This window comes from Pan troglodytes, chromosome 12 (genome assembly GCF_028858775.2).
Source record: "Pan troglodytes isolate AG18354 chromosome 12, NHGRI_mPanTro3-v2.0_pri, whole genome shotgun sequence".
Classification (NCBI taxonomy): domain Eukaryota; kingdom Metazoa; phylum Chordata; class Mammalia; order Primates; family Hominidae; genus Pan; species Pan troglodytes.
The window spans coordinates 42825343-42851404 of NC_072410.2; the positions used below are offsets into that span (position 1 = coordinate 42825343).

At 38.7% G+C, this 26062-nt stretch overlaps 1 protein-coding gene across 5 annotated transcripts in view; it reads right to left on the reverse strand.

Annotated features, from left to right (window-relative positions):
• The window catches only part of CTNNA2 (catenin alpha 2), a 1472650-nt gene that overhangs the window by 738232 nt on the left and 708356 nt on the right, over positions 1–26062 (reverse strand). For all 5 annotated transcript variants that reach the window (XM_054678551.2, XM_016948864.3, XM_016948863.3 and 2 more), the window contains one exon: positions 8411–8614. In XM_054678551.2, the coding sequence (XP_054534526.1) occupies positions 8411–8614 (204 nt within the window). The remainder of the gene's footprint in view (positions 1–8410; positions 8615–26062) is intronic.

Genomic DNA, 26062 nt, shown 5'->3' on the forward strand with positions numbered 1-26062 from the left:
AGGCCAAGACAGCACACATACCCATTTTTACTCTCTGTATGGAAGTTTTACTTTCTTAGATCAAACCCCAATGGTTTCATTAACTGGGAATCCAGACTTTCTGCTGAGGCCCCTAATATAGCTGGCCATCTAGCTGGGTCATCAGGCTTTGTTCTTTGAATCAGTGTTCTTTGTCCTGTTCTTTGCACCTAATGCCTCACTTAAAACCCAAGTCTAGGCCATGAAAAGTCTGCAGGCCCATCTCCAGTTAATTACTTTCTTGTCATTTCTTTTCTTCTAGTAATGCCCTTACATTCCTATGAGTTCATTCATGAATTCAAAAGAGTTTTTAAGGATTTCACCAGGCATACAGTTGGAAGGAAGAAAAAGAGGTAGGGAAGGAAGGAGATAAAATGTTGGGTTAGAGGGCAGTGAGTGGGGGAATGAGATAGAAGTATCGACTGTTCAATACTGTTTTTTCACCGCAATGAAGGCAACAGGGAGCCCCTGGAGTTGTCATACTTTTCAGAGGACCTAAGTCCCCCACTTGAATAATCATCCCATACCTTGGGCACATTAAGGCCCAAGAAGACCTGCCATGTTCCCACAGGGCCTGGATGTTACCTACATCTGTGTTCCATAGCTCTAATGGGTACTGTATCCAGAACACCCTCATGCCAGTCTAGATCTCCTCCTGGAACTTTTCAAAGCCAGTGCACACATGCTCTGGGCAACACCTGAACCTGACACAAGCTCTCACACTCTCCCTGTCATGATTCTACCAGAGAAGATGTCCTGCCAGCATGACTGGAGATTCTCCCACCACCTGTGCCTGGGTCAGCACCAGTCAACATATCCCTGCACAACATCCTTTGGCTCTCTAAGATCGCATTACAGTAAACACAGTTGAGCACCTTTAGAAAGGGAGTATGATCATAATAATGTAAGAAAAAGGAAGTAAGAAAAAAAACCCTCTACCAGTTTCCCAGTTTCTCTGGGAGTTAGAGTGAAATCTACCTAGAAATCCAGCCAAACAGAATTGTAAGTGCCATGTTGCAAGGGCAGAAAGACTTCCGTGCCAACTATGTATATTTCTTTTGAGGAGTAGATTCAAAGGATAGTTTTTCACCTCAGAGAAAGGATTGGTAACATAACTGTACTCTGGCAATATCTGAGCAAGAAATACCAATGAAAAACAAATTTAAAGGCCAGGCACGGTGGCTCACACCTGTAATCCCAGCACTTTGGGAGGCCAAGGCAGGCGGATCACGAGATCAAGAGATCAAGACCATCCTGGCCAACATGCTGAAACCCGTCTCTACTAAAAATAAAAAATTAGCTGGACGTGGTGGCAGGCACCTGTAGTCCCAGCTACTCGGCAGGCTGAGGCAGGAAAATCACTTGAACCTGGGAGGCTGAGGTTGCAGTGAGCCGAGATCGCACCACTCCACTACAGCCTGGCGACAAAGCAAGACTCCGTCTCAAAAAAAAAAAATTAAGGCTGAGAATTGCTTGAACCTGAGAGGCAGAGGTTTCAGTGAGCTAAGATCGCGCCACTGCTCTCTAGCCTGGGCAATAGAGCCAGACTCCGTCTCAAAAAACAAAACAAAACAAACAAACAAAAAAAAAAAAAACAAAAAAAGCTGGGCACAGCGGCTCAAGCCTGTAATCCTAGCACTTTGAGAGGCCAAGTTGGGCGGATCACTAGGTCAGGAGATCGAGACCATCCTCGCTAATACGGGTGAAACCCCGTCTCTACTAAAAATTCAAAAAATTAGCTGGGCGTGGTGGTAGGTGCCTGTAGTCCCAGCTACTCGGGAGGCTGAGGCAGGAGAATTCTGTTGTCCCAGCTACTTGCGAGGCTGAGGCAGGGGAATCGCTTGAACCCAGGAGGTGGAGCTTGCAGCTAGCCGAGATCACGCCACTGCACCACTGTACTCCAGCATGGGTGATACAGCGAGACTCCGTCAAAAAAAAAAAAAAAAAAGGAGAGGGGAGGGGAGGGGAGGGGAGGGGAGGGGAGGGGAGGGGAGGGGAAGGGGAAGAATTAGAAAACTCTGTTCAAGGAAGCAAAAGTTTTGCATGGGAAGTGTAAATGCACAGAGGAATCTGAAGTTCAAAATTAATAGAGATGAGGGCATTGAACATACAGTGAAGAAAGAGAACAGGAAAGAGAAGAAAAGATACAAGTAAGAAAAACGCAAGGAAAACCTCACCACAGGCACCAATGTAGAATATTAGGACTCTTCCCCTTGAATGAAGCTACCAGTCTCATTAGGCAGCTCTTAATTTTGCGTTAGAATGCAGGGCCATTAGGCAAAGGTATGGGCAACATTAGATCTCGATTGCCCACAAACATTTTCAAACATTACTTTCTATATTGTGTTGTCACACCTTTTAATAGAGAAAGTTATTATTAGCCAAGCTGACTTCAGGGAGTTGCATTCCCTCATCTACATAATAATAGGAAGGAGAGAAAAGAGAAGATCCAGATAATACTCAAAACAAATTTCATGTTTAATCAACAATGAGCCTTATTCTTAAGTAATAAGAGCTACTCAGTCTTTTTCATGCTTCCCATATGGGAGAAATGTGGCAGTATAGCAATTCCTATGGCAAAGTTATCTTTCTGATGACAGTCCCTTCAGAAGGATTCGATCTTTCTCTGGGATTTTAGATCAAACCCAAATACTGAACTTGCCAACTAGTTGTTCTGGGCCTCCCTCGGCAGTAATATACAGCCAACTTAAATAAATTCTGATAGATAAAAATCAGATTTATATAGAAAATGAATATAAATAAACATAAGATTATTTCAAATAGAATCCCAGAGGCACTTAAATTTTGTTTATATGCAAAAATCTGATTGCGCAAGACTTGTCAGGGATCCCCTGAACCACAGAAACTGTAAAGCTGTGTCCTCACTTCGTTCTCATTTTGTTCCTAGTCACGCTTTGGGTCTAAAATCAGAACTCTGTACTGCCAGCAGGAAAAGTTTTCCCTACTTATCTTTTCCAAGGCTCTTCCCTAAAAATACACTCAAAATGAATTGCTTCTAAATGAATTATCACATATTCATATAATAAAATGCTATGCAGCCAGTAAACATAAGGTTAAATAATGTTTATTGATATGGTAACATATTCACAATATATTGAGTAAAGAGAATAGATTGCAAAACAGCATTTACAATATGAGTCCATTTTATAAAAAATAAGCAAAGTGTAATGTGTGTGTGTGTGTGTGTGTTTGTGTGTGTGTGTGTAAATATACCACTCCTATATGCTCAGAAACATTGGAAAGACATATACCAAATTATTAGCAGTTATTTTGGGGGATGAGATGTTTTATTTTCTTCTTTCTCTGTCTTTTTGTTCTTTATAGTGAACATATATTTCTTTTCCACTATACAAAAATGTAAAAGCCACATTCTTAGAGATCTCGTGGCCCTGGATATCATCTCATGTATTACTCATCTAGTGTTGTGGAACAGCATGCTGGAGGCTTGCTGTGTATAGGCCATAAAACCGGGCTGGAAATAACCTTTTTAGATCCTATTTTAGTCCTCAAATCCTCACAAGTGGGTTCCTTCAGGAACCCACTTTATGTTAAATTCTACTCTCTAACAAAGGCTATGACAATGCTTCAAACACTTGTAATATGTATATATGTTCCCATATCAATATGTCTTCATGTGCTTTTAATACCTTCTATATATTAATGGTTTATAAATTGTTAACCCCAGGGATCCACTTAGATGCTTCAAGAGGCTTGAAAAAAAGTTGGATCCAAAATTTTAAAAAAATATACAATTGTAATTATTTTTAAAAATACAATTAAAAATATCTCACCATATTTTACAGCAGAGAACAGCAGCATTACTTTATGCCACCAGGATCTCTGCCATCATTTGAAAATAGTTTAACTGCATGATTGTTTAAGAAAACTGTAGCTCTAAATTAGTCTTAAAAAAATTCGAGCTACACAGAGAGTTTATGCATATAAAATTGAAACAGGTTGTACAGCAGCACAAGACACAACACGGACCAGGCACATCTGCTCATTGCATATTCTCATCAAGGCCTAACCATGAATTGTGCATAAAGAAGTAACAGTTTAATGAATTTCCTTATTGTTCTTCATTTACAGTTTTAGTACCTAGAATAAGTAGTAATTTTTCTCCTTACAATTCTGCATTACAGTTTAATACTTAGAATAAGTATTAAATTTTTCTAGTCTTTTATAAGAATGTGAACCATACTTAGACATTTTTGGTGATACAACGTTGAAACAAAATTTTTCTACTTAACTCCCCTTTCAAATGCAATCTGTCTAGCAGAGTGTCCAGGCATTGCCAAGTAAGCTACTTTCAACACCCAAGTAAATCAGAATTTCCTGTGCAACCAAAACCAAATGAAGATATCCTATTAGCTGCAATTGATACAACTGCAACTGTCATTCAAAATGCAAATCATCCAAAATGCAAATATTGATTTTATGTTCATAAAACAGACACATTCTTCTTACTAGTTAATTTATAAGCAAATTTTATTTATAGTCAGTATTTGAATACTTTATGCCACTTCTATTGCTATCCCCTGGCCCAAGAGACCATCCTCTCATGAATATTACGGGACTCAGGGCCTCCTCACCTGTCCTCCTGCTTTTACCCCTTTTGCCTTTGTGGCCTGTTCTCAGCACCTGAATCATGGCATTTTTCACTCACTACTGTGCAATGGCCTCTCATTCCATTAGAATGAAAGTCAAATTCTGTATAATGGTTCACCACACCCTGCACCGACTGATGCCTCAGCACCATACAGACGCCATCTCCTGCTACCCCTCTACTCACAATAGCTGCTGTGACTCCCATGGTGCTTCAAACGGGTGGGTGCACCAGGCACCCATTCACAGCAAGGCCCTTGACCTTGTCATCCCTTCCTCCTCAAGGCCTCTTTGCTTCCTCACTTCTGAGAAGTCTTTGATCTAATGTCATCCTTTCAACGCACCTTCCTAGGCCATTCTTAACTTCAGTACTACCCAGCGTCCTCTAACTCCCATGTTTTAGACTTCCTCTTTGCATATATCACCATCTGAAGTGACTCTTGCTCATATCACTTAGTATTTATTGTCTGTCTCCTCCCACAACAGTGTAAGCTGCACGAGAGCAAGCAGAGAATTTTACCTGTTCTGGTACTTTCTGTATCCCCAGAAGCCTAGAGCAATGCCTGGCACAAATGGCCAGCAGACAATACACATTTGTTGAATGAATAAAATATTCTAAATTTGCATTCCTCACAATATTCTTATTAATAAAACCCATAAAATGTTATGTTTATACTGCCACCAAAGAAAGCTGCATAAAATTATAAGTTCCCAAGGAAGGTTTATGTGTTCACTATAATTTGGAACTATTTAAAGTACTCAGCATAATAGTTCAACCACCACACTGATGGCACTCATCCCAATTAACATCTATAGGCCGCGCATCCTTTTAAGTCTCTCTCTACCCATTAGTCTTCACATAAGTACAATAATAATAGTTTACTTAAAGGGGGATTATTTTTTAAGAATCTTTTCACTTTGGATTATATCTTCAACTTGATAAAGCAACTTAAGTCTAGCCAAGGCTTTCCTAAAAGAATTCCAACCATCCTTTCTACCACCGCCATGATCTGTGATGATTTTCACCCCATGCCTCTGTTCACCCAGCCTTTTTTCAAATATCACCACTTCTTTTAACTGCACAATTCTGTTGACATCTTCAAGTTGCACACCCACGTTCATTAAGTAGAATACACATTTGTGGAAATATCTAACATGTGACTGCTATCCTATTGAGCTCAATGGAAGCTACGTGGCTAAGTCATAGCCCATGCTCCATGAAGACCCTTTTTCTATCAGGTGTGATACACAGCTTCTCTCCACAACTCTGTCTCCCTCTGTGTCATACAATTTGGCATGTATACAATTTTAGAACAGCTTCAGCCACAAGCAAGCATTGTGTAAGTGGAATGTTCATCTGGGACTGACGAGGAGATTTTTAGAAAACAGAAATGTCAGTTATGCTGATTTTTAAATATTTTCAGTTTAACAACTTGTTTATCCTAATGGTACTGCCTAGCACATTAGGATGAAAACTTGCAAGGTGATAATTTGATAATACCTTTATTCTCAGAGCTTATGAAATTGAAAGAGAAAGATAACAGCCCAGGAATGATAGACTGATTTACTGTTTGCTGTTAACTACAATAGACTTTTCAGTCAGGGCATGGATGTGTATGTGTTTTTGTATTCATACATGCTATATCAAAATAAATACAAATTGTGCAGCAGGAGAAATGAGTGCACTGGACAGGAATTAGGAAGGTGATCTGGCTGCATCCAATTCTACCTTGAAATCACCAAACAAGTGTGAAGTCCAACTAAATGTTATACAGTTTACATAAATGTCAAGGAGGAGGTGTTTTATTTCAGGCTTTGATCATGATGGTTCAATGTGAATAGAACTTGTGCATTTTGAAATTTAAGCACTATACCCATTGATGTATTGTCTGTAACCATGTCAAAATAGAAACTAAGATTTCAATAAAGCACAAAACATTCCTGCATCACGAGGCTGCGAACAGAAAACAAAAAGTGCCTGGAGTCAATAAAATACAAAAATCCATCAGCTCTGCTGATCTGCATGAGATTACACTGAAAGAAAAACTTCTAGTTGGCAGGATTCTAGACACCAAACTGAAAATTACATGTCACGTGTTGATCAACTCTTATTTAGTCACGTTCTGTGATTTCTATTTAGAAGAACATACTTTTTTGTCTGATTTATTTATATTGAGATCTTAACCATCACTGTGATCTCTGTAGTTTCTACTTCCTTCTTTGGCAGTAACTATTCATTAATAGAACCACTAGCGTGCCTTAATGTAAAACCAAATTCCACATCCGTGTAATTAGCCCTGCTATTTTGTTAACAACAACAACGAACAAACAAACAGCGTCTCAGATTTCATAAGCATTCTTCGTTGACACATCTGTTATTCAAAAGATTCACTCAGCTGGGAGACTGTGGGGTCAACATTTCTAGCTGCACCCTACGTAATACCATGGATCAAAATTACAGAAAGTGTTGGTCATCCAGGGTCCTATAGAGACGTCCTCATAAGCAGCTGGGTGCCACATGATGCATCCACATTTTATTCTTTGTGTGCTGAAAAAGGCCAAGTCTTCCAAAATCAAAGAATCTGAAGGTTCATGGAAAGGAAACAAATTTTGTTTTTTTTTAGTTTGTTAGGTTTTCTCATTGACATCTTTTTGCTTTCTCAGTGAGTTCTCTGGAGGGTCAGCAGGAGGAGCACTGCTACTTCAACACTCATTCCTTGCTTGCATGTCTGTTAGCTACATATTTTTACTCATGATGGGAGTGGTAAGATGCTGGAGGGAGAGACACTGAATGGCTGCTTTGTTTCAGCATTGCCTCGGGGTGTCCTAATAATACCTAACATGGACTTCAGTAGCTGTGAGCAGATTTTCAGTGTCTCTGTTACCCACCTGGTAGCTATACAGGGCATTCCTTCAAAATGTAATATCGAGACCTCACTTTATCTACATTTTCCCCCAATTTGTGCTAAATTATCTCAAACCCGAAAGTCCAGGAAAGGGGGAAGCACAGATCATCCACTGTTGCAAGCATCGCCTCTGCTGAATGAATGTAGCAAATCAATACAGCCATAATTTAGTGCCTTTCAAGGCAAAGAATATGAGTTTCATCACCTTCTTGCAGGTTACAGGTACACAGAAACTGTCACATTTTATAACTATAGGAGAGGATGGCTATGATGTGCCAAAATACAATTAGATACCACTCATACATACCTATTTGAAAACTTAAGAGACTCACTCTTATAAGCAATTCCTGACTATGAATCAATAAAACACCTCCAAATTTTACTACATTTAGAACTTTTCCTTAAACAACCCTATCCACACGTTTTTTAAACCTAGTAGATTTATTAATGCCTCTTAGGGGTGAAGATTCGCATCTACAGCTATCCTTAGGTTTAAAAGTGCTCTTTGTAACAGAGGACTTACTATATCCTCAGCTGTTTCCATCAATCATCTACCTTTACCAATTGAAATCTTACCTACTTCAAAATGCAGCCACTAAAATGACCGAGAAGAAATCAGCCAAGTAAAAAGTGAAAGAGCTTATTCTCCATCCACCTGTTCCATATTAAAACAAACAAAAATAAATGGATTCAGAAACAACACGACACGCGCTCTCCCAAAGCAGTTCTTTGGTTTCACCTGACTCTCTTTAGTAAACACCTGGTCTGTTCTCTTTTCCTGCTATCTATGCTTCCAAAAGAGCAACACGATTGCAGAACAGAATCCACCAAGACATGAGAATGGAGAGCCCAAGACTTACATTATTCATGTACTCGCTGAGCAGGTCCTGGAGCGCCTGCCGCACGGCGTTGCACTCCGCCACGATCCTCTCGCGCCGGTCGTCTCGCGTGCAGGAGGAGTCGGCCATCAGCGCTGCGCCGCTGATGATGCTCTCCAGCCTCTCCTCCAGGGACGGCCGGAACCTGGCCTCGCTGAACGTCATGGGGTCCAGGATAATCTTATTCTGAAAGTATCACACACACACACACACAAATCAGCAGAGAAGAGAGGTCTGCCTTGGCACCCTGTTTTGAAACCAGAAATATCTGAGGCAAGAACAGGAGTCCCCAAGGAGGAGAAACTGGTTACTCAAATTCTAAAGTTGCCTTGACAAAGTATTAACTTTTTCTAGATATTTTGTCCTAAATGTAATCTTCAGCTAAAAGAGCACATCTTATTTGAAGAATATGTTCTTGGCAAAGGCTATCTCAACGGAAGAGCTTTCAAATAAGATTGGACACTTTTTTGGCATTTTAAAAATACGTAGCCTTTAAGGAAAGAACATTTCAGTGTAATGCTTTGGGGAATTATATAAAGATTTTAGAGCTAAAACATGATAAATAATCAACATCTTAATTATGCATTAGCTGTGGCTTGTATACACGTTAATCCTCCTCATGAGAAGCAGATACTCCCATGGCAGGATGCCTTTTGAAACTTGGGCACATAACACCCAACAGGCATATTCAGTACAGGTTAATTTATGCTAGTGTTCTAGAAAAGGATTCCTAATGTGTGTATGAGACTTGTCACAAATAACTGACAGTATCCTTATAAAGGTATTTACCTGTTTGGAAGGAGCCTATATAAGAGGAAAATAGTGATATTTCCTAAAAGGAAGGCGTCACATAGAACATGAGCTTAGCATTTCCCCAGCCAAGTTTTAGGAGCCTGGAAACATGTGGGCAGAGATGCCCAGAGGTAGATGGAAATATGCATCCAAAATTCAGGAGCTATAACAGTCTTTATAGGGATCTGGTAAATGTCAGGGGTATTTGGACACAAACTAGTGAATTACATACTAGTAAAGTGAATAGAGCCAGAAGAGCAGGCCAGAGAAGACCCCTATACAGAAGGACCAGAATCAAAAAGGAAGACAGAAAGGGTAGTCAGAAAGATAGAAACAGAACTTGGAAAACTCCCAGCAAATGAGGAGGGTAGAGCGTGATGGTATGTGATCATTAACTGTGTGAAGTCTAGAAGCAAAGGTGACATTGACCAAAGGCTGGTTTCCTTTGGGGAGCCTTTTCTGCCTGAGGCAAAGAAGTTCATTCCAGCAATGATAAAGTAGAATGACCTGCTGCAGGAAATGGTGTGCTTCATTGGGGGTGCACTCTCAGAGGTCCAAGAACCAGAGTGGCAATGATGGGGCAAATGGTCTTCCAACTGTAGAATACTATGGTGCAATTGCCACTCTGTTACTGCTTCTTTTGACGTTCCTTATTCCTTATATATTCACCAAATTTAAAGAGTTGTTAGAAAAGAACAATTTATCATATTTACAAATACAATACGAAACATAAATAAGAATAGGTAGTTATTCTATTGCTAATCTGTACCTGCCGAAGACCTACTATATGCCTACTACTGTACTTAATGCTAAAAAGAAGGGGAGATAAAAGATGCTTTTATGGATTTTTTATGCTGATGTAGTATATACAATAACTGCTTAAGTTATTACAAAGTGAAGTCCAGCTATATGCTCTGGGAAAGTTTGTTGTAACCCTCCAAAGCATCCTAGGGTGTTTGTTCAGGTTGTGTGCAGAATATCTGGGCTCCAATTCTCTGATTCCTGTTAAAATGCAAATCTCCAGAGCACAGAGATAGAACCTTTGGGCACAAGAATGTTGAAGTCTTAAGGAATGAGCGTAGGTAGGTTGGGACTTAGAAAGGAACAGGTATACACCAAACACAGACCATGTCTGAAGTCCACTGGAATCTTGGATTTTTTAGAAAATCACTAATTGGTCAAAGCCTCTTTTCAATTTAGAAAGCAGTGCATGAAATCTTGCAGATAAGACAGCTATTCTGTGCCAGCTTTGGCAAGATGACCATTCTTACATTTGTACTCTCTTATATCTTAGAAAAGGGATGAAAAAGGGATGTTTACTTTACCCAAAATGTGCTATTTGGGTTTTGTCCTTTGTGCCTTGGTTTTAGGCACAGCTGTTGAGCGTCAAAAAATCATGTGGAGGCTGCAATACAGTGGATGGCCCTATAGGGTTCATTATTACAGGTGAAAGTCCCAAAGGAAAGCTGAGAGGGGAGCACAGATATTCCTGCTATACGTACTAGTGTTGTGTCTGCAATGTCTCTTTCCAGGGGCATCCATTGGAACCATCTCTCTTTCTCTCACATACTCTCTCTCGCTTTCTACTGCCTTTCTGTTGATGCATTTATGATGAACATATGTATATATGTATGTGTGTGTGTGTATATATATATATAATCCATATAATATATGTTAAGAAATAATATCCTAATTGAAGAAATGCCTGGTAAAAATATAATTAGACTATCTTACTTATAAAGATTACTGATTTTCAAAGACCTATTTTATAGAAAACCATATTAACATAAAACATAATGAAAACTATATGTTCTGCTTTAAGATTTCAGGAGACTCTTCAGAATCATATACTGGCTTTAGAACAGGTATTTATTGTACTTTAGGACTAAACGTGTCAAGAACTGCAAATGTGATGGAAATATGGGGAGGTAAATTTGAACTCTTCAGTAAGGACAATTGTAAAACAGTTTCTCTGCAGTAGAGAGAATGTACTAGTGTCATTAGAATACTATTTCCTAAATTATTTTCCATGGAACACTGAGCTTAGAGATATAATGTTTCGATGAAAAAATAAGGTTCCCTGGCCAAATATGTTTTGGAAATACCGCATGACCTACAGCAAATTATCATATGAAATGCTTTGGGGAGCTCTGCATTAAAGGAGTCAGTTCACTGTAGCATTTCCCAAATCTATTTGAGCATAGAAAGTGCTGCTTTTAAAATGCATGCATTATCTATGAGAACCCAAAGAACACACTTTGGGAAATGTGGCAAGAGAGACTTTGGAGTGTCAGCCAATTGAGTTTCCTACCTGCCATTGCCTGGGGCTGTTGTGAAAGTAAAAGCCTGAAACATTGAGCTTGACAAACTCTGCATAAAAGTTACACCATCCATCACATTTCTAATGGAATTATTCATTATTTACAGATCACAGTGGAAAAGCTTTTTAAAAAATCTCCCTGGAAAAGAAACAATAATTTTACAATATTCAGATCTGTATCTGCAGTACAGATGGGGAGCACTGCAATGATGGATGTGAAAAGCAGCAGGGAGAAGCCGCTCGGGAGACAAAAGGCACAAAGAAAAAAGGCCAGTGCACGTGGGCCTGTGTAAGTGTGTGCATGCACATGTGCACGGGAAGAGGTACTGATTGCATGTGGGTGTGTGTCTGTGTGTGTGTGTGTATCCCGGATGAGATGGGCACTGGTTGTGTGTATGTGGAGCTGTGTGTGTATGTGTGTATGGGGCAAGATATGTGCTATTTGTGTGTGTGTTTATGAATCTATGAATGGGTCGGTACAGTTTGTATGCATGGGTGGAGTGGATGCATGTATGTGTACGTGTGTGTATATGCACACGGGCATGTGTATGGAAGGGGCTGTGGCTTATTTGTGTGTATGTAGTTGTATGTGTCTGTCTCTGTCTGTTTTTAGAGAATTGGCCAGGTTTCCAACAGGCTCCAACAAGCGAGAAAATAAGGAAAAAACAGAAATGAAACCAGAGGCTCAAGAGCTAGAGGAAAAGCCTGTATCTATAGTTCCTACAAATAAAAAACCAACCCCTGGAAATGAATCCTGAGCAAGAAATATACACAGAATGAAAAAGTGAAAAGAAGGAGGAGTATTTGCCATTATATAATTTGAAAGTAATTAAAAAACTAAGAAACACCCGGGTAAGCCATCTATCCTAACACACTTCAGGGACATTCAGATCAGCAAACAGCCACGAACACAGGGCTCTAACAGGCCTCAGTTCTCCATACCAGCTCTGCCTGTCCTCACCTCTCTGAGTGGCTGCCCTCTGCTAGCAGGAAGGGGCACCAAATCACCACCACCACCATCATCACCATCATCATCATCATCATCATCATCATCAACATCCAGGAGCCAGATTCCCCTACCTGGTCACAGAAGAATACTTTAAGAGGGCAGCACACCAACACCAAAGAGTGAAAGGACGAGGAGAAGCCTTCCCGTCTCTCCCTTCGCAGCAAAAGTATGCTCCTGTGACCGGCTCTTATGCTGTTTACAACTTTACAGACTTATTTTAGTTCATTCTTTTACATTGTAAATATCCCCATCTCCTGTCGGCATTCTTAAAGCTCATTTAGTCATTTTATCTTTTTGACCTTTTAGTTCCATCTTACATTGTCATTTTAGTTCATTTACAGATAGAGGGCCTGCATTTCTTATTTTATCTTTTTCTTACGTTTTAAGTTAATCTATGTTTATCATGTCTATTTTCTTATTTGCTTATTTGCTTTGCATACTATTTTGTGCTTTATGAGTTTTACTTATTTTTATTAACATCTCTACTTTAAAAAATTATGGTTTTCATTCTTACAGTTTATGGAGTGGCAATTGGAATGCATGGACATAAAGATAACAGCCACAATAATTCACCCCCAAGCCAACAAGACTAGAATCCTATTCTGCCTTCAAGTCGGTGCTATAACAGTCTCTCTAGTCTCACATAATTGATCTCCCATTTGCTCTCATGTGGCGCTCTATAAAAATTTTAACCTAAAATAATTTAGCAGACTATGTAGTTCGAAACTACTTCCCAGAATAATACATTTACCAGCACTCACCACACATACAATTGTTATAACAGCACTACTTTTAAATTGCTCTTATCATTCATTGTCTCTACAAAAAGCTATGTGATCTAAAATTTCAGTATATAATGAGACACCGAGCTAGCTTGATGCAAGCTCTGACATAAGAGGAGGAAACAGAGAGACCTCCATCAAAGCAAGTAGTTGGATGTATTACAAATGGTTTGATGGGTTCAAAATGCAGTGTCTTTGAGATCCCTATCTTCCCATCTTATTGAATAGGGAAATGATGCCAGAGATGTTGTCCCATGGTCATTCAGCTCACAAATGAGGTCACCAGGATTTGAGCACAGGTCTTTTGATTTCAAGCCCAGTGTTCCTTCAACTGTATAAGATTGTCCATATTTAGGTGAAATGAGTCGAATATGTCATAATTACAATTATAAAGTATATTATTTTAAAACGAAAATTTAATTGTTTTAAATTAAATATAATACTTAAGTATTATCTGTCATGCTGTCCTTTTTATGCTATCTGAGTCACCTAACCCTCCCAATAGATAACTGAGAGTATAATCATTCATTCAACAAATGAGTGCCAGTTACTGTAGGAGTCTAAGAGCACATATTAAATAATCCTTTCTTCAAGAGGTTGACTCTCTAATCAAGCACAAAAATATGTACAACCAACTGTAATGGAGAAATGGCTAATGATGTTATGGAATGACTGAATGATGGCAATTTGCACAGTTGAGAGGTAGAAAGTAAAAAAATACTTCCAGAAGAGTTTATCCCTCAGCTGAGACTTAAAGAGTGAAAAGCGGTTGGCCAAGCAAAGTTTGGAGCAGGAAGGGGCAATGCAGATGGGCTAGGAGGTGAGAGATGGCATATTATATGAAAAATATTACAAGAGATCAACTGAAGCTGGTCACATGTACGGTGCCATAGAGGGGCCCCAAGCCGCTCTCCTCTGAGTTAAACTGCTGGGGGGCATAGTTAACTGACCATCTCCATCTGCTGCACCTGTAGTTCTACTGCAGTCTCATGTGTAGGCTGCACTTGACCCCAGGCAGTGCCAGTCAATCACTGAGCACAGGCGCATGCTCCTGCCCAACAGGGACTCCTCCAATGACCAGCTTCAGCTCCTGATCCGGGCTCCCCACTGGCCTGACTGGGACTTGCTGGGAACGGTGCTGAGCCTCTTCCTACTCAATCCACTTTCTTTCCTGCTCTCCTTTCAAAGGTGTTTGACCCCATAGCAGTCTAAAAGCTCCACAAAAGCCCAGTCACTCCTATTTTATCCTTCACAGGCAATTCCTCCTTATACATATAATCCCATCTACCTTGCTTCCTCAAGGGCCTGAATGGACATAAATAGGAATGGGAGATGCAGTTGGAGAGAGAGAAAGAACCAGGTTCTGAAGCGACTTCTCTGCCATGTTACAAAGTTTTCAATTTGAGAACACCCTTTTAGGCAATGATGAATCATCAGAGATCTTAAAGCAAAGGAGTGACATAATCCTGTTTGGGTTTAGACAGTTTCTTATTGCAGTTAAGGAAGTTAGCTTTGGCAGGACTGCAAGCAGAAGGCAGGACAGCATCAAGCCTTCAGAGCCCAAAAGAGAGGTGAGGAAACTACAAATCAGGATTGTGTCTATATGGAAAAAGAGAAGGTAATGAATTTAAGAAAAATGTAGAATGTCAATCTGGCAGGATTTGAAAATATATAGGCTATGACAATGAGGGAGAAGGAGACAAAGATAAAACCTAGACTTCTAACACTAACAACACCAATAATGCAGATATCAGCAAACTACATCCTAGGAGTCAAACTCCTACTTTGCAAATAGTTTTAGTAGAACACAGTCAGGCTCATTCATTTACATACTGTCTATGCCTATTTTTACACTGCAATGTTAGAGGGGAATGGTTAGGACAGAAACTGTATGGCACACAAAGCTTGGAATATTTACTCTTGGCCCTTCAAGAAAACATTTGCTGACCGGGCGCAGTGGCTCATGCCTGTAATCCCAGCACTTTGGGAGGCTGAGGCAGGCAGATCACAAGGTCAGGAGTGCGAGACCAGCCTGGCCAATATGGTGAAACCCCGCCTCTACTAAAAATACAAAAATTAGCCGGGCATGGTGGCACACACCTGTAATCCCAACAACTTGGGAGACTGAGGCAGGAGAATTGCTTGAACCTGGGAGGCAGAAGTTGCAGTGAGCTGAGCTCGCACCACTACACTCCAGCCTGGGCGACAGAGCCAGACTCCATCTCAAAAAAAAAAAAAAAAAAAAAAAAAAGAAGAGGAAGAAAACATTTGCTGATCCTTGAACAACTGTGAAAGATAACAGATGAAGAGCAGGTGAAGTTCTTATGAGCCCTTTAACTGGAGAAGTCTGGTGGAAGGTTGATTATAAGTATATGAACATCGGGTAGTGGTATGGGCACCTGTATTAATATGCAAAATCTATCGCCTTCATATAAACAAGGAATACCCAATAGGAAGACCTAATATCCAATAACAAGAAATGCAAAGCAAAAAAACACACCTAGATGTCAAGTAGATGTAGCAAGAAATGTGTTCAGAGAGATGAATTATTGTGCAGGCATGACCTCAGGGCAAAGAGCAGGGCTGGAATTGGGATGCGTGCCCTCTAGCTCTGGCGTCTATGCTCTTAGCCACTGCACTAATTGTTTACCTCATGTATCCTTTCTGCATGCACGATGCTAATCATCGTGAGGGAGTCAATGCAACAGCCATTTCCCCATTTCAAAAACTAAAGTCGCAGTAGCACAGTAGCATATTATTCTTTCATACTTCAGGAGGGGATCAAAAACAGCAAATAACCACCAGGAATAAAACCTCTAAAATGCTACTTTCTCCTAATTTTAATCCTCACCTCTGTTTCAAACCGGTCAGTAGGTATTACAATATATTTCTTCTACCAAGAAGGTAAATACAAATATTGCTCAGTCTTTCTTTGGCTAGGAGTTAACCGTCTTAAAGCTGAGTTTGTATCTAATTGTACTCAGCTGTAATTGAGAAAGATGGGCATACCTGATAAGACCTGGAGCATAAAGTAATGTTTTTAATTACAGTTAAGTCAGTAGGAAAGCTCTAGCACACATACAACACTAATTCAATGGTTTTACCCATAGATTATGTTTCAAAGACTTTTAGTGCACAGCTGACAATGGTCTTTACTAGCCAAGAAACAGCTTGTTAAAGAGTAGGAAGAAAATCTTATTCATCTTTACACTTTCTGGCTTTCAACATTGGTGAAACCTTTAAGAGAACTACTTAGTCATCTGAAATGTACACAGAATTTTCAAAATGCCAAGAAAGACAACAAAGAAAGCAATTTGATAATATAAAGTGTGGCTGATTTTCATAACTTTTTTTCCAAAATCTAAGCTAATCAGCATGGAAAATGCAAATGCTAGTGGTATGAGAAAGTCCTGTGATTCTGTGATTTTCTTTGTTGATTGTGACAATTCTGTAAGATAAATGTGTCCTGGATTTTTACTACCTTCATAGTTCAAGGCAACAAGTAAGGAAAATAGTAAATTGCTGTTCTGCCTCATAAACACCAGGCACTTACCACCTGCTGTCCAGCATGACTATTTTGAATCAAGCAAGCAGAAGAAAGAATAAATGTCAACACGCCTCTATGCAGTCATTCACTTTTATCTTTTAAATCTTAAAAAAAAAAAAAACTGAAAGAGAAACTTAACATTAGTCAAACTCATTCTTTCAAAGGAATATGTCCTTCTGATATGGGGCAATTAAAGCAATGAAAACCAGAAAAGCTAAATGACAATGCATGTTTAAATGTAGGTATATTTCTCCATTAATTATTCTGAGCTTTTCCCAGCAATGTGCTACAATGTACCCATGTCTTCACTTTCTGTCTTTTGTAACTTAATCATCATCCCCATTCTATGTACCCTTTAAAAAATTTATATTTTTAAATTTTTAGTCGTTAAGGCTACATAGTACGTGTATCTATTTATGGGGTACACAGGATATTTTGAGACAGGCATACAATGTGTAATAATCACATCAGGGTAAATGAGGTGTCCATCACCTCAAGCATTTATCATTTCTCTGTGTTACAAACATTCCCATTATACTCTTTTAGTTATTTTTAAATGTATTATGAATTATTATTGGCTCTTCTATTTACCTTTTAATATTTAAATTTTGTGGTTTGCCTTGTCTTGGGGTATAACTGGGTAAGTTTGATATTTCACGGATACCACAGAGCTTCCTTCCTTCTTCCTCCCAAGCATTAAATTCAAGATTCTGTTTCTTTCCACATAACGAAGAGGGGGCAAAGCCATGTAGTCGCAGGTACCGATGCCATAGGTCAGGTGAAATATGACAGTGACTGAACATGACTATAGAAATGTTAGCTTTGGTTTAGCTTAGGACTTCATGCTGTGTTGACCCATTACCAAGTGTCTAGGTCACAGAAAGCTTTAGTGGGATCAAAATTTGTTAAAGCATTTTATTTTATTCATTATGTTATTTTGATGCACTGATACAATCCCAAACCAAACAAAACAAGATAAACAAGTCCAGCAATACCTACTGATTAACTCTTCACTATGGAATCCTTCTTAAAACAAAGAAAAAAGTTTGCTATCCAGCTGAAAATACTTGACTAGTAACCCCTGAGGCAGCCTCTCCCAGTTTCCCATTAAAATGCCTATAAACAGGGAAATAAAATTGGAATTTTACAGCACTGAAAATTGAGAATGAAAGACACCTATTGACAATGAGGCATGATCATAATTCTGGCTCTGAATGCTTTAAATACTTATTTTAAAGACTGGACTCTGAGATAAAAGCATAAATCAAGATCATTTAAATAAATTAACCGAGGTGTCTAAATCAAAAGAATGTTATTTGTTTGGTTTTAAACACTTACTCTCCCTGTAGTGTATCAATAATTAATACAGATACATTTTCATCTTTTTCATTCTGTGCCAAGCTCTCCCAGGGTGAATCTTTCTATCTTTACATGAAAAGTTTCTCTTGACGTAATTGGGGTAGCACTAGGAATGAAAGATACCAAGGACCTTGAGTTTTAATCATGTATTTTTTATTAAGCTACAGAAAAATTCTAACCACCATTTTAGATTTGCCTTAATTTTTAAATTGCAAAGTATTTTATAAATAACTTACTCTTGCTTCGCAGGCATATAGTTAAAAATAAACTAATTATGCCATTTATCTACTTAAGATGTTATTTGTAATTAAACAGTTCAGTTTAATTGGAAATAAATGACAAAGATAATGACTTAATAATTAAACAGCACTTTCTATCCTTAGATACTTAATGTGTTTTTTAAGAGAAATTTACCTAAGCTCACATTAGTTTCGTTTTTGAGAAGAAGCTTATATTTAGAAAGACAAAGTGATTTACCAAAGCAAATGAATAAACTGGGCGAGGAAGTTCAGCTCTGGGCTGTTCCTACCGGATTGCGAAATCTAGTGGATGCCAACTTCATTTTCCCTAATCCCATCATCTCTGTGTGTTGCTGAGTTGCTATGGCATTTCAGGAGCACATTCTCTAGCTCCGACAAGGATACTAGTTTACAATTAAGTACGTAAAGCAGGGCAAAGATAATAATCCTTAGCTTTACATTATGAATTGATTAGAAAGTGAGTATCCAAAATGCACTTAATCAAATCAGATTTTTAGAGGGCTTAACAAAGAAAATGGATTTTACTCTTTTCCTGAAAAAAAAACAGTCATGTTATCTCTAGTCTCCTGGATCGTTCTACATTCTCGACCATCATTTTTATTCAGTATTCATCCTCTTTGAGCTCTGTGTGTTCTGAACACAATTTACCACCCGCTGACTAAGTTAAGCCTCCCCTATGCTTTACAAAACCCTGCTTTACTGTGGTTCTATTCATACTCCTCCTTCCCTTCACTTGCCCAGTTCTTCTTCCTGGATCTACCTCAGTAAGTTGGTATATCTCAAGGCCCTGCTCCCTGTTCTCAGTAGTCCTCTCAACAACTCTTTCTTAGAGGGCTCAACTACTCTCTACTATCACCTGCTTGTGAAAGAGAACCAAAGTACCATGTCCAATCCCGACCCTCTAAGAAGCTGGCCCTTACTACAGCTGTACACTGGACATGATCTGTTGGGGGTTCTGCCATCACCTCAAATATCAGATGTTTGAGAAAGTACTTCTCATTTTCCTCCAAAACCTAACACTCTCACTTCTAAGGAGGAAAAATGGAAGTAGAAGGGAAACAAGAATCCATAATCTCCCTTCATTCTCCTAATGAGAAATTAGAATTAATGAGAAATCTTCACTTTATGAATGCAAGAACCGTTCCTCGGTCAGGTTAGGTGACTTGATGAAGGCCACACAGTGGAAGACTTGAGAAGTCTTTCTGACTCCAAGGCCCATGCACTTGTAGCCGTGTTCTCTTGGGAACCTATGTTGAAAGATCAAGCATCAATATAATCTAAGACCGGCTGGGCGCAGTGGCTCACGTCTGTAATCCCAGCACTTTGGTAGTCAGAAGCGGGTGGATCACAAGGTCAGGAGTTCGAGACCAGCCTGCTCAATATGGTGAAACCCCATCTCTACTAAAAATAAAAAAAAACTTACCTGGGCGTGGTGGCGGGCGCCTATAATCCCAGCTACTCGGGAGGCTGAGGCAGGAGAATCACTTGAACCCGGGAGGCAGAGGTTGCAATGAGCTTAGATCACACCACTGCACACCAGCCTGGGTGACAAAGTGAGACTCCATCTCAAAAAAAGAAAAAAGAAAAAAGAAAGAAAAGAAACCATATATATATATATACACATATATATATATACATACATATATATATACATACATATATATATATATATATATATATATATATATATATATATATAATCTAAGACCAAGGTATAAAATGTTACAGGGGTTAAGAGTTGGATGCTGATACAGTTTACATGTGTCACCTCCAAAATTCAGGTGTTGCCAAGGTGATAATATTAAGAGGTGGGACCTTTAATAGCTGATTGGGACATAAGGCTCCTCCCTTTTGAACTGGATTAAGGCACTTATAAAAGAGGTGTCATGGAGCATTTGGCTAGCTTGCCCTTCTGCCTTCTGCCATACCAGGATCCAGCATTCTTCCCCTCCATAGGGGAAGGGCACCAGCTTGGAAGCAGAGAACAACCCTCACCAGACAACCAAACATGCTGGCACTTTGATCTTGGATTTGCCAGTGCTATAACTGTGAGGAAACAAAATTTTGCTCTTTGTAAATTACCCATTCTTGGGTATTTGGTTTTAGAAGCACAAATGGACAAAGATAGATCGCTTGGATTAGAAACCTGGCTCCAATTCCTTCTAGTTGTAATTCTTTCTAGCTGAGTAGGTTGCTTAAATGCTAAAAGTGTCTCAGCTTCCTCATTTGAAAAACAGGAATGAATCTTAGCAGTACCTATACAACAGTGTTGTTGAGAAAGTTAAATAATATAAGTAAAGAGATTTGAACAATATATGAAATGTAGTGAGTTATAGATATTAAACATCAAATCATTTCAAATAGCTATTTTTAATGTAATACTTTATATTTCCATGGTCAGTCCATATTCCCCCTTTATTCAAGTCATGATCATCTCCCATTTCCTTCATCGAGACTTTAAATTTATCTTTTTTTTTTTCTCGGTAAAGCATATTTTCCTAACAGCCTAGTCTTAAAATCCCGCTTAACCACACTACCCCACTGGCCCCAAACCTTCAACGGCTCCCCATGGCCTGTAATAGGTTATTATCTAGGACCCGACAAGTTTCAGATGCTGGACTCTTACCTAGTAATTCTCCAATTTCATTTCTATTAGATTAATTTTGTGAGTTATATCAAAATGCATAAGGGAATAAAGCAATGAGTTGCATTTTCATCCAGCCCTTGAATTGAGATGTCATTTTCAGCAAGCATTGTGTAAAAAAAAAATAATCTCACCTCTACTCAGTTCATGACTAAGATGCCTGGCCTTCAAGATTCTCAGCAATCTGGCGCAAGTCTCTGCCTCTCAAACTTCATCTCTCCTCATGAACCCCCGGCTCCAGCCAAAGTGGTCTCTGCATTGCTCCACCCCAGTATGCTTCATGTGTAACTATATTATTAATTCTTCTCTGCTGACTGTTGCAGCCCCTTCCTCTCTGATGCTTCTTGGCAGCATATGTGGATCCTTCTCTGGAAACACGATCTTTAACTCTCTTGTGTACAAAACTTTCCTCTTTAATTCCCATTATTAAGCTTCTTTTCACTTATTCAAATTTCCCTTTTGGCTCTTGTCTGATATTACCATGCACTGGCAGCAGTGCGCCTGTGTGCACACACGTGTGTGTGAGAGAGACAGATCACCAGTTAGGATGCTTTCCTTACAAGTCGGTATCTTCTGCTCCACCCAGCTGAATATTTCATACATAAGTATTTGATAAACATTTGCGGATTAGTGGATTCAGGATTCCTAAAACAAGAATATCCTTTTCCCAACTTTTACCAAAAGGCTTCTGTAGCAAAATAGGTCACCACAGTGAACCTAATATTTGCAGATGAATATATGTGGATGGCCTTTTAGTTAGATATGTACATTTAGATCTACAGTAGTAATTGATGTGGTTCAGTGCACTTGAGATTCAGAATTATTGGAATGGGGATGTGTAACGTATTATCATATGACAAACGTTAGTTCTACTTTTTTTTTTTTTTTTTTTTTGAGACAGGGTCTCACACTCTGTTGCTCAGGCTGGAGTACAGTGGCACGATTTTGGCTCACTGCAATTTCTGCCTGCCAGGCTCAAGTGATCCTTCTACTTCACCCTCCTGAACAGCTGGGACTACAGACACACAGCACCACACCTGGCTAATTTTTGTATTTTTTGTAGATATAGCATTTTGCCATGTTGCCCAGGCTGGTTTCGACCTCCCAGGCTCGGCGATCCACCTCCCTCAGCCTCGCAAAGTGCCGGGATTACGGGCGTGAACCACCATGCTCAGCCTAATTCTACTTTCAATGGGCAGGAGACAAGCTGAGGCAGCCACCTCCTGTGGTTTGTAAATTCTGAGAGTCTCCTCTGAAGATCTGATTAAACCAGGGTCAGCAAACAATGGTCTGTGGACTGACCAAAATAGGTCTGCTGCCCATTTTCATATGGTCTTAAGCTTATAAAGCTAATAATAATTTTTACATTTTTAAGTTGGTGGATAAACTATGGGCCTACTACTGATATGTTACGTTTCTGTCCAAAATCCTCTCCCTTACGATACCCATAAATAGTCAAAAGGCATGCAGCCAAAACAAAACAAAATTAAGAAATTTCACAAACCACATAATCCCACAATTAATTAGTAACTGGATGATCAATGGTTGAATTTTTTTAAGTTTAATACTAGGAGAAACAAACTTCTTATCCCAGAAATTAGTTATACTCTATGTCGGTGGTTTGAGATGTTAAATTATCCATTTAAAATGGAAAGTCAATTCATATTTCTCAGAAGCAATTGTGGCTTAATTGCTGTTATCAACTTAATAAATTAGTAGGTGATAACCAAAAACTGGTTATACACTCAAATTTCATGTCTGATGAAAGAATAATTGTACCAATATTCTGCAAATATGAAAAGGAAATGTGTTCATGGGCCGCAAGGGAAATGCACACACCTTGAGCATAAACTCATCTATCTTCTCCTGTCTATTTTTAAGCAGGCAAATTAAGATGGGAAACAGTTTTTGTCTCACAGGAATAATGTGTGATATGTTAATTGCTTCTCAAGAAACATTGGATGGCCTGAAAATATGCTTTTTGCTTAATGAGAATGTCATGTTCTCTATTGAACTCTGAATTGTGATGCACATCTGTTAACGATCATTTAAATTATATATAATAGATTTTCTGTGTAACACTGGAAAAGAGAAGCCCTAAGAGAGTTAACTCAAGAAGATGATGCGTGCCCATTGGAACATAATAGCATGATCATGTAGCCATGGGCTATCTATTGTGATTGGTATGGCATATGCCAACATTCCAGAAAACTGAGAAGTTAGGATGGATAAACTGATAGCTAGTAAGATCAAACAGTTAATATATTCATTTAAGCAGCCATTCAACAAATATTTCTTTTATGTCTGTGTGCTAAAAGTGCATGTGAAAGTCTGAACAATACATGATCTCTATTTGGTGCTCACATTTGGAGAGACAAAAACAAAAAACAGAACAATATTCTTAACAATATGCATAAAGTACAATAGTAGCATAGAAGGAATAGTGGCATAGAAATTGGGGTAGTTAGGAAAGGTTTCAAAAAATAAGCTAGATCTGGAAGGCTGAATATAAATTTATTATTCAGAAAAGACGGGAAGGAAGGAACAGACAGAGGAACTCCCATGAAGGCCAACACATGGATTAAACAGTGACTACGTACCTGAAAATGATAAACAGTTCATTATGGCAGAATGTGGAATACAATGTGTGGAAAAGGAGGCTATGCAATGGGAGATGTATGCAGGGGCCTACGGAAACGATTTGGTACTGTGCTAAGAGCTTTAAAGTTGGTCCTGAAGTCAGTTTTACTAGTAAATAATATGTGACTAGCATTTTAGCATTTTAGAAAGGCTGGGCTTACCAAGATGATGGAATACAGAGGGAAGGAGTTGGTGGGGCGGGGGGCAGGGCAACCAGTTAGGAAGTTCTTGCAATGATCCAGGCAAAAAAATATGGGCCTGATTAGCCAGTGTTCATGAAGATGGGAGAAACAAATCAAGAGTTCTAAAGGGGACTGAATTCATAGCATATCAAGGTTAACTGGAGACAAAAGTGGGCAGGATTCTCAGTTTTCTGGATTCAATGGCTATATTACCAAATGTAGTTCCTTTAGCTTAAAAAAGAAAAGAGGAAGAAGAAGAAGAAGAAGAAGAAGAAGAAGAAGAAGAAGAAGAAGAAGAAGAAGAAGAAGAAGAAGAAGAAGAAAACAGCCTAAGCTTGACAGAATAAAAATGCTCAATTTAGTTAGAGAATTTTTCAGATACTTAAAAATCATTCAAATTCAGATGTTACATACACAGCTAAACAGATGTCTAGAGCTCAGGAGAAAGTTTAGTTATCCTCAGATAAAGTTAGTCTAAAAAACTATTATTTGTATAATTATAAATGTAAAAACATAAATAGCATAATTGACTTAAAATATCGCTAAAGAACAAACTGCGGGATTAGGAGTGTTGACATTAGCAAAAGTAATAGAAAATCAAAGTTACACTGGTTTGAGAATCAGTTTGTTGGAAGCTTTTGGGTCAAAGACTGATACATATGATTTATACCTTATTTCCTAGCATATTATTCTCTAATAATAAACCCATCATTTACTTTTTCAAGGGTGTGGCAATTGGCCACCATATATTAATTTAGGTTGGATTGTAAATATCTAAAATTGGGAAGCCCAAATTAAAGAGTTGGTCAATATTAACTCAATGTATAGAATACATTTTGTTAAAGTAACAAATATTGAAACTTAATATCTTTAACTTTTAACCAAAGAGGTAACCAAGGCAGTTCCACTTGAAAACCTCACAAGAACCAGCAGCCTCCTCCTCTTCCCAATCCCATAAGAACATAAGTCAACCTACTTGTAGTTGTGAGTGGGAACTCTGGAAAGAGATTCTTGTGTAAGCAGAAGAGAAGAGAGGCATGGAAGCCTATGATTTTTAGAAAGTTAACTTTAGTGGCCATGTGAGAAAACGGGCTGAAGGAGGACAAAACGGTGGAAAAGAAATCACTTGACAGGCTTTTTTTCATAATGAGACACAACAGTCTGGCACAATCAACTATTCTCAAATATTTTTTTACTACCTATCATATGTGAAAAGTGATCTGGGGAGAGATTGCTATGAGATTTTCTCATCAAGGATTTCTCAGCCACGTCATGGAAATAAGACATGTCTGTGACCATAATAATAATGTGGTAAAGTCTAACAATTGGGGACAGGTATAGTGCTTTGGTAATTTACTTTGGAAATGTCAGTGTAAGAAGAAACTCTTTCTTTATTTTTAACAATTAGAGCTTTTAACAATTAGAACAAGTCATCTGCCTCCACCCCAATATTTCCTCTCAATAATGTCCTGCAAAGACAAAAGTCCAGATGTTATGGATGCTGCAGTGGGAACTTCCAATAATATGAAAGTGATACTGGATGGCCTCAAATATCTTTCTCAATTTTGAAGTTTTATGGGCCTATGAGAAAAGAAATGCAGCATCATAGTAGCTAGTTATCTTCAGAAATGAATGGATTATGCAGATCTCTGTCTGTCTCTTTGTCTGCCTGTCTCTTTCTCTTTCTTTCCCCTACTGGGGATAAAATACAAGTGCCCTATCTTTAAAATGTCATATGTTTTATTGTTTACACTGACCTAATTGGAAATCACATTCTATTATATTTTAAATAATGTTTCCTAAGTAAAGGTTCATAAAATACGGAAAAGAAAGTTTTCAGTATTATTTCATAATCCACCAGAACAAATTTAACTCTATTTTGTGGGGTTTTTTTTAATACAGGTATTGAGAATAGGCGTGCATGAATTAGTATAACTTTGGTTAGTGATTATTTGCAGGGACACAATGTTTCATGGCCATGACTGTCTAAAGTCAATATTTGGAGAGGTTTTGTTATACATAGCCTTCCATTAAATTAATATTTAAACTAGGCAAGACTAGCAAGCTTACAGGAGCTCTGGTACAACTCTTCTATAAAT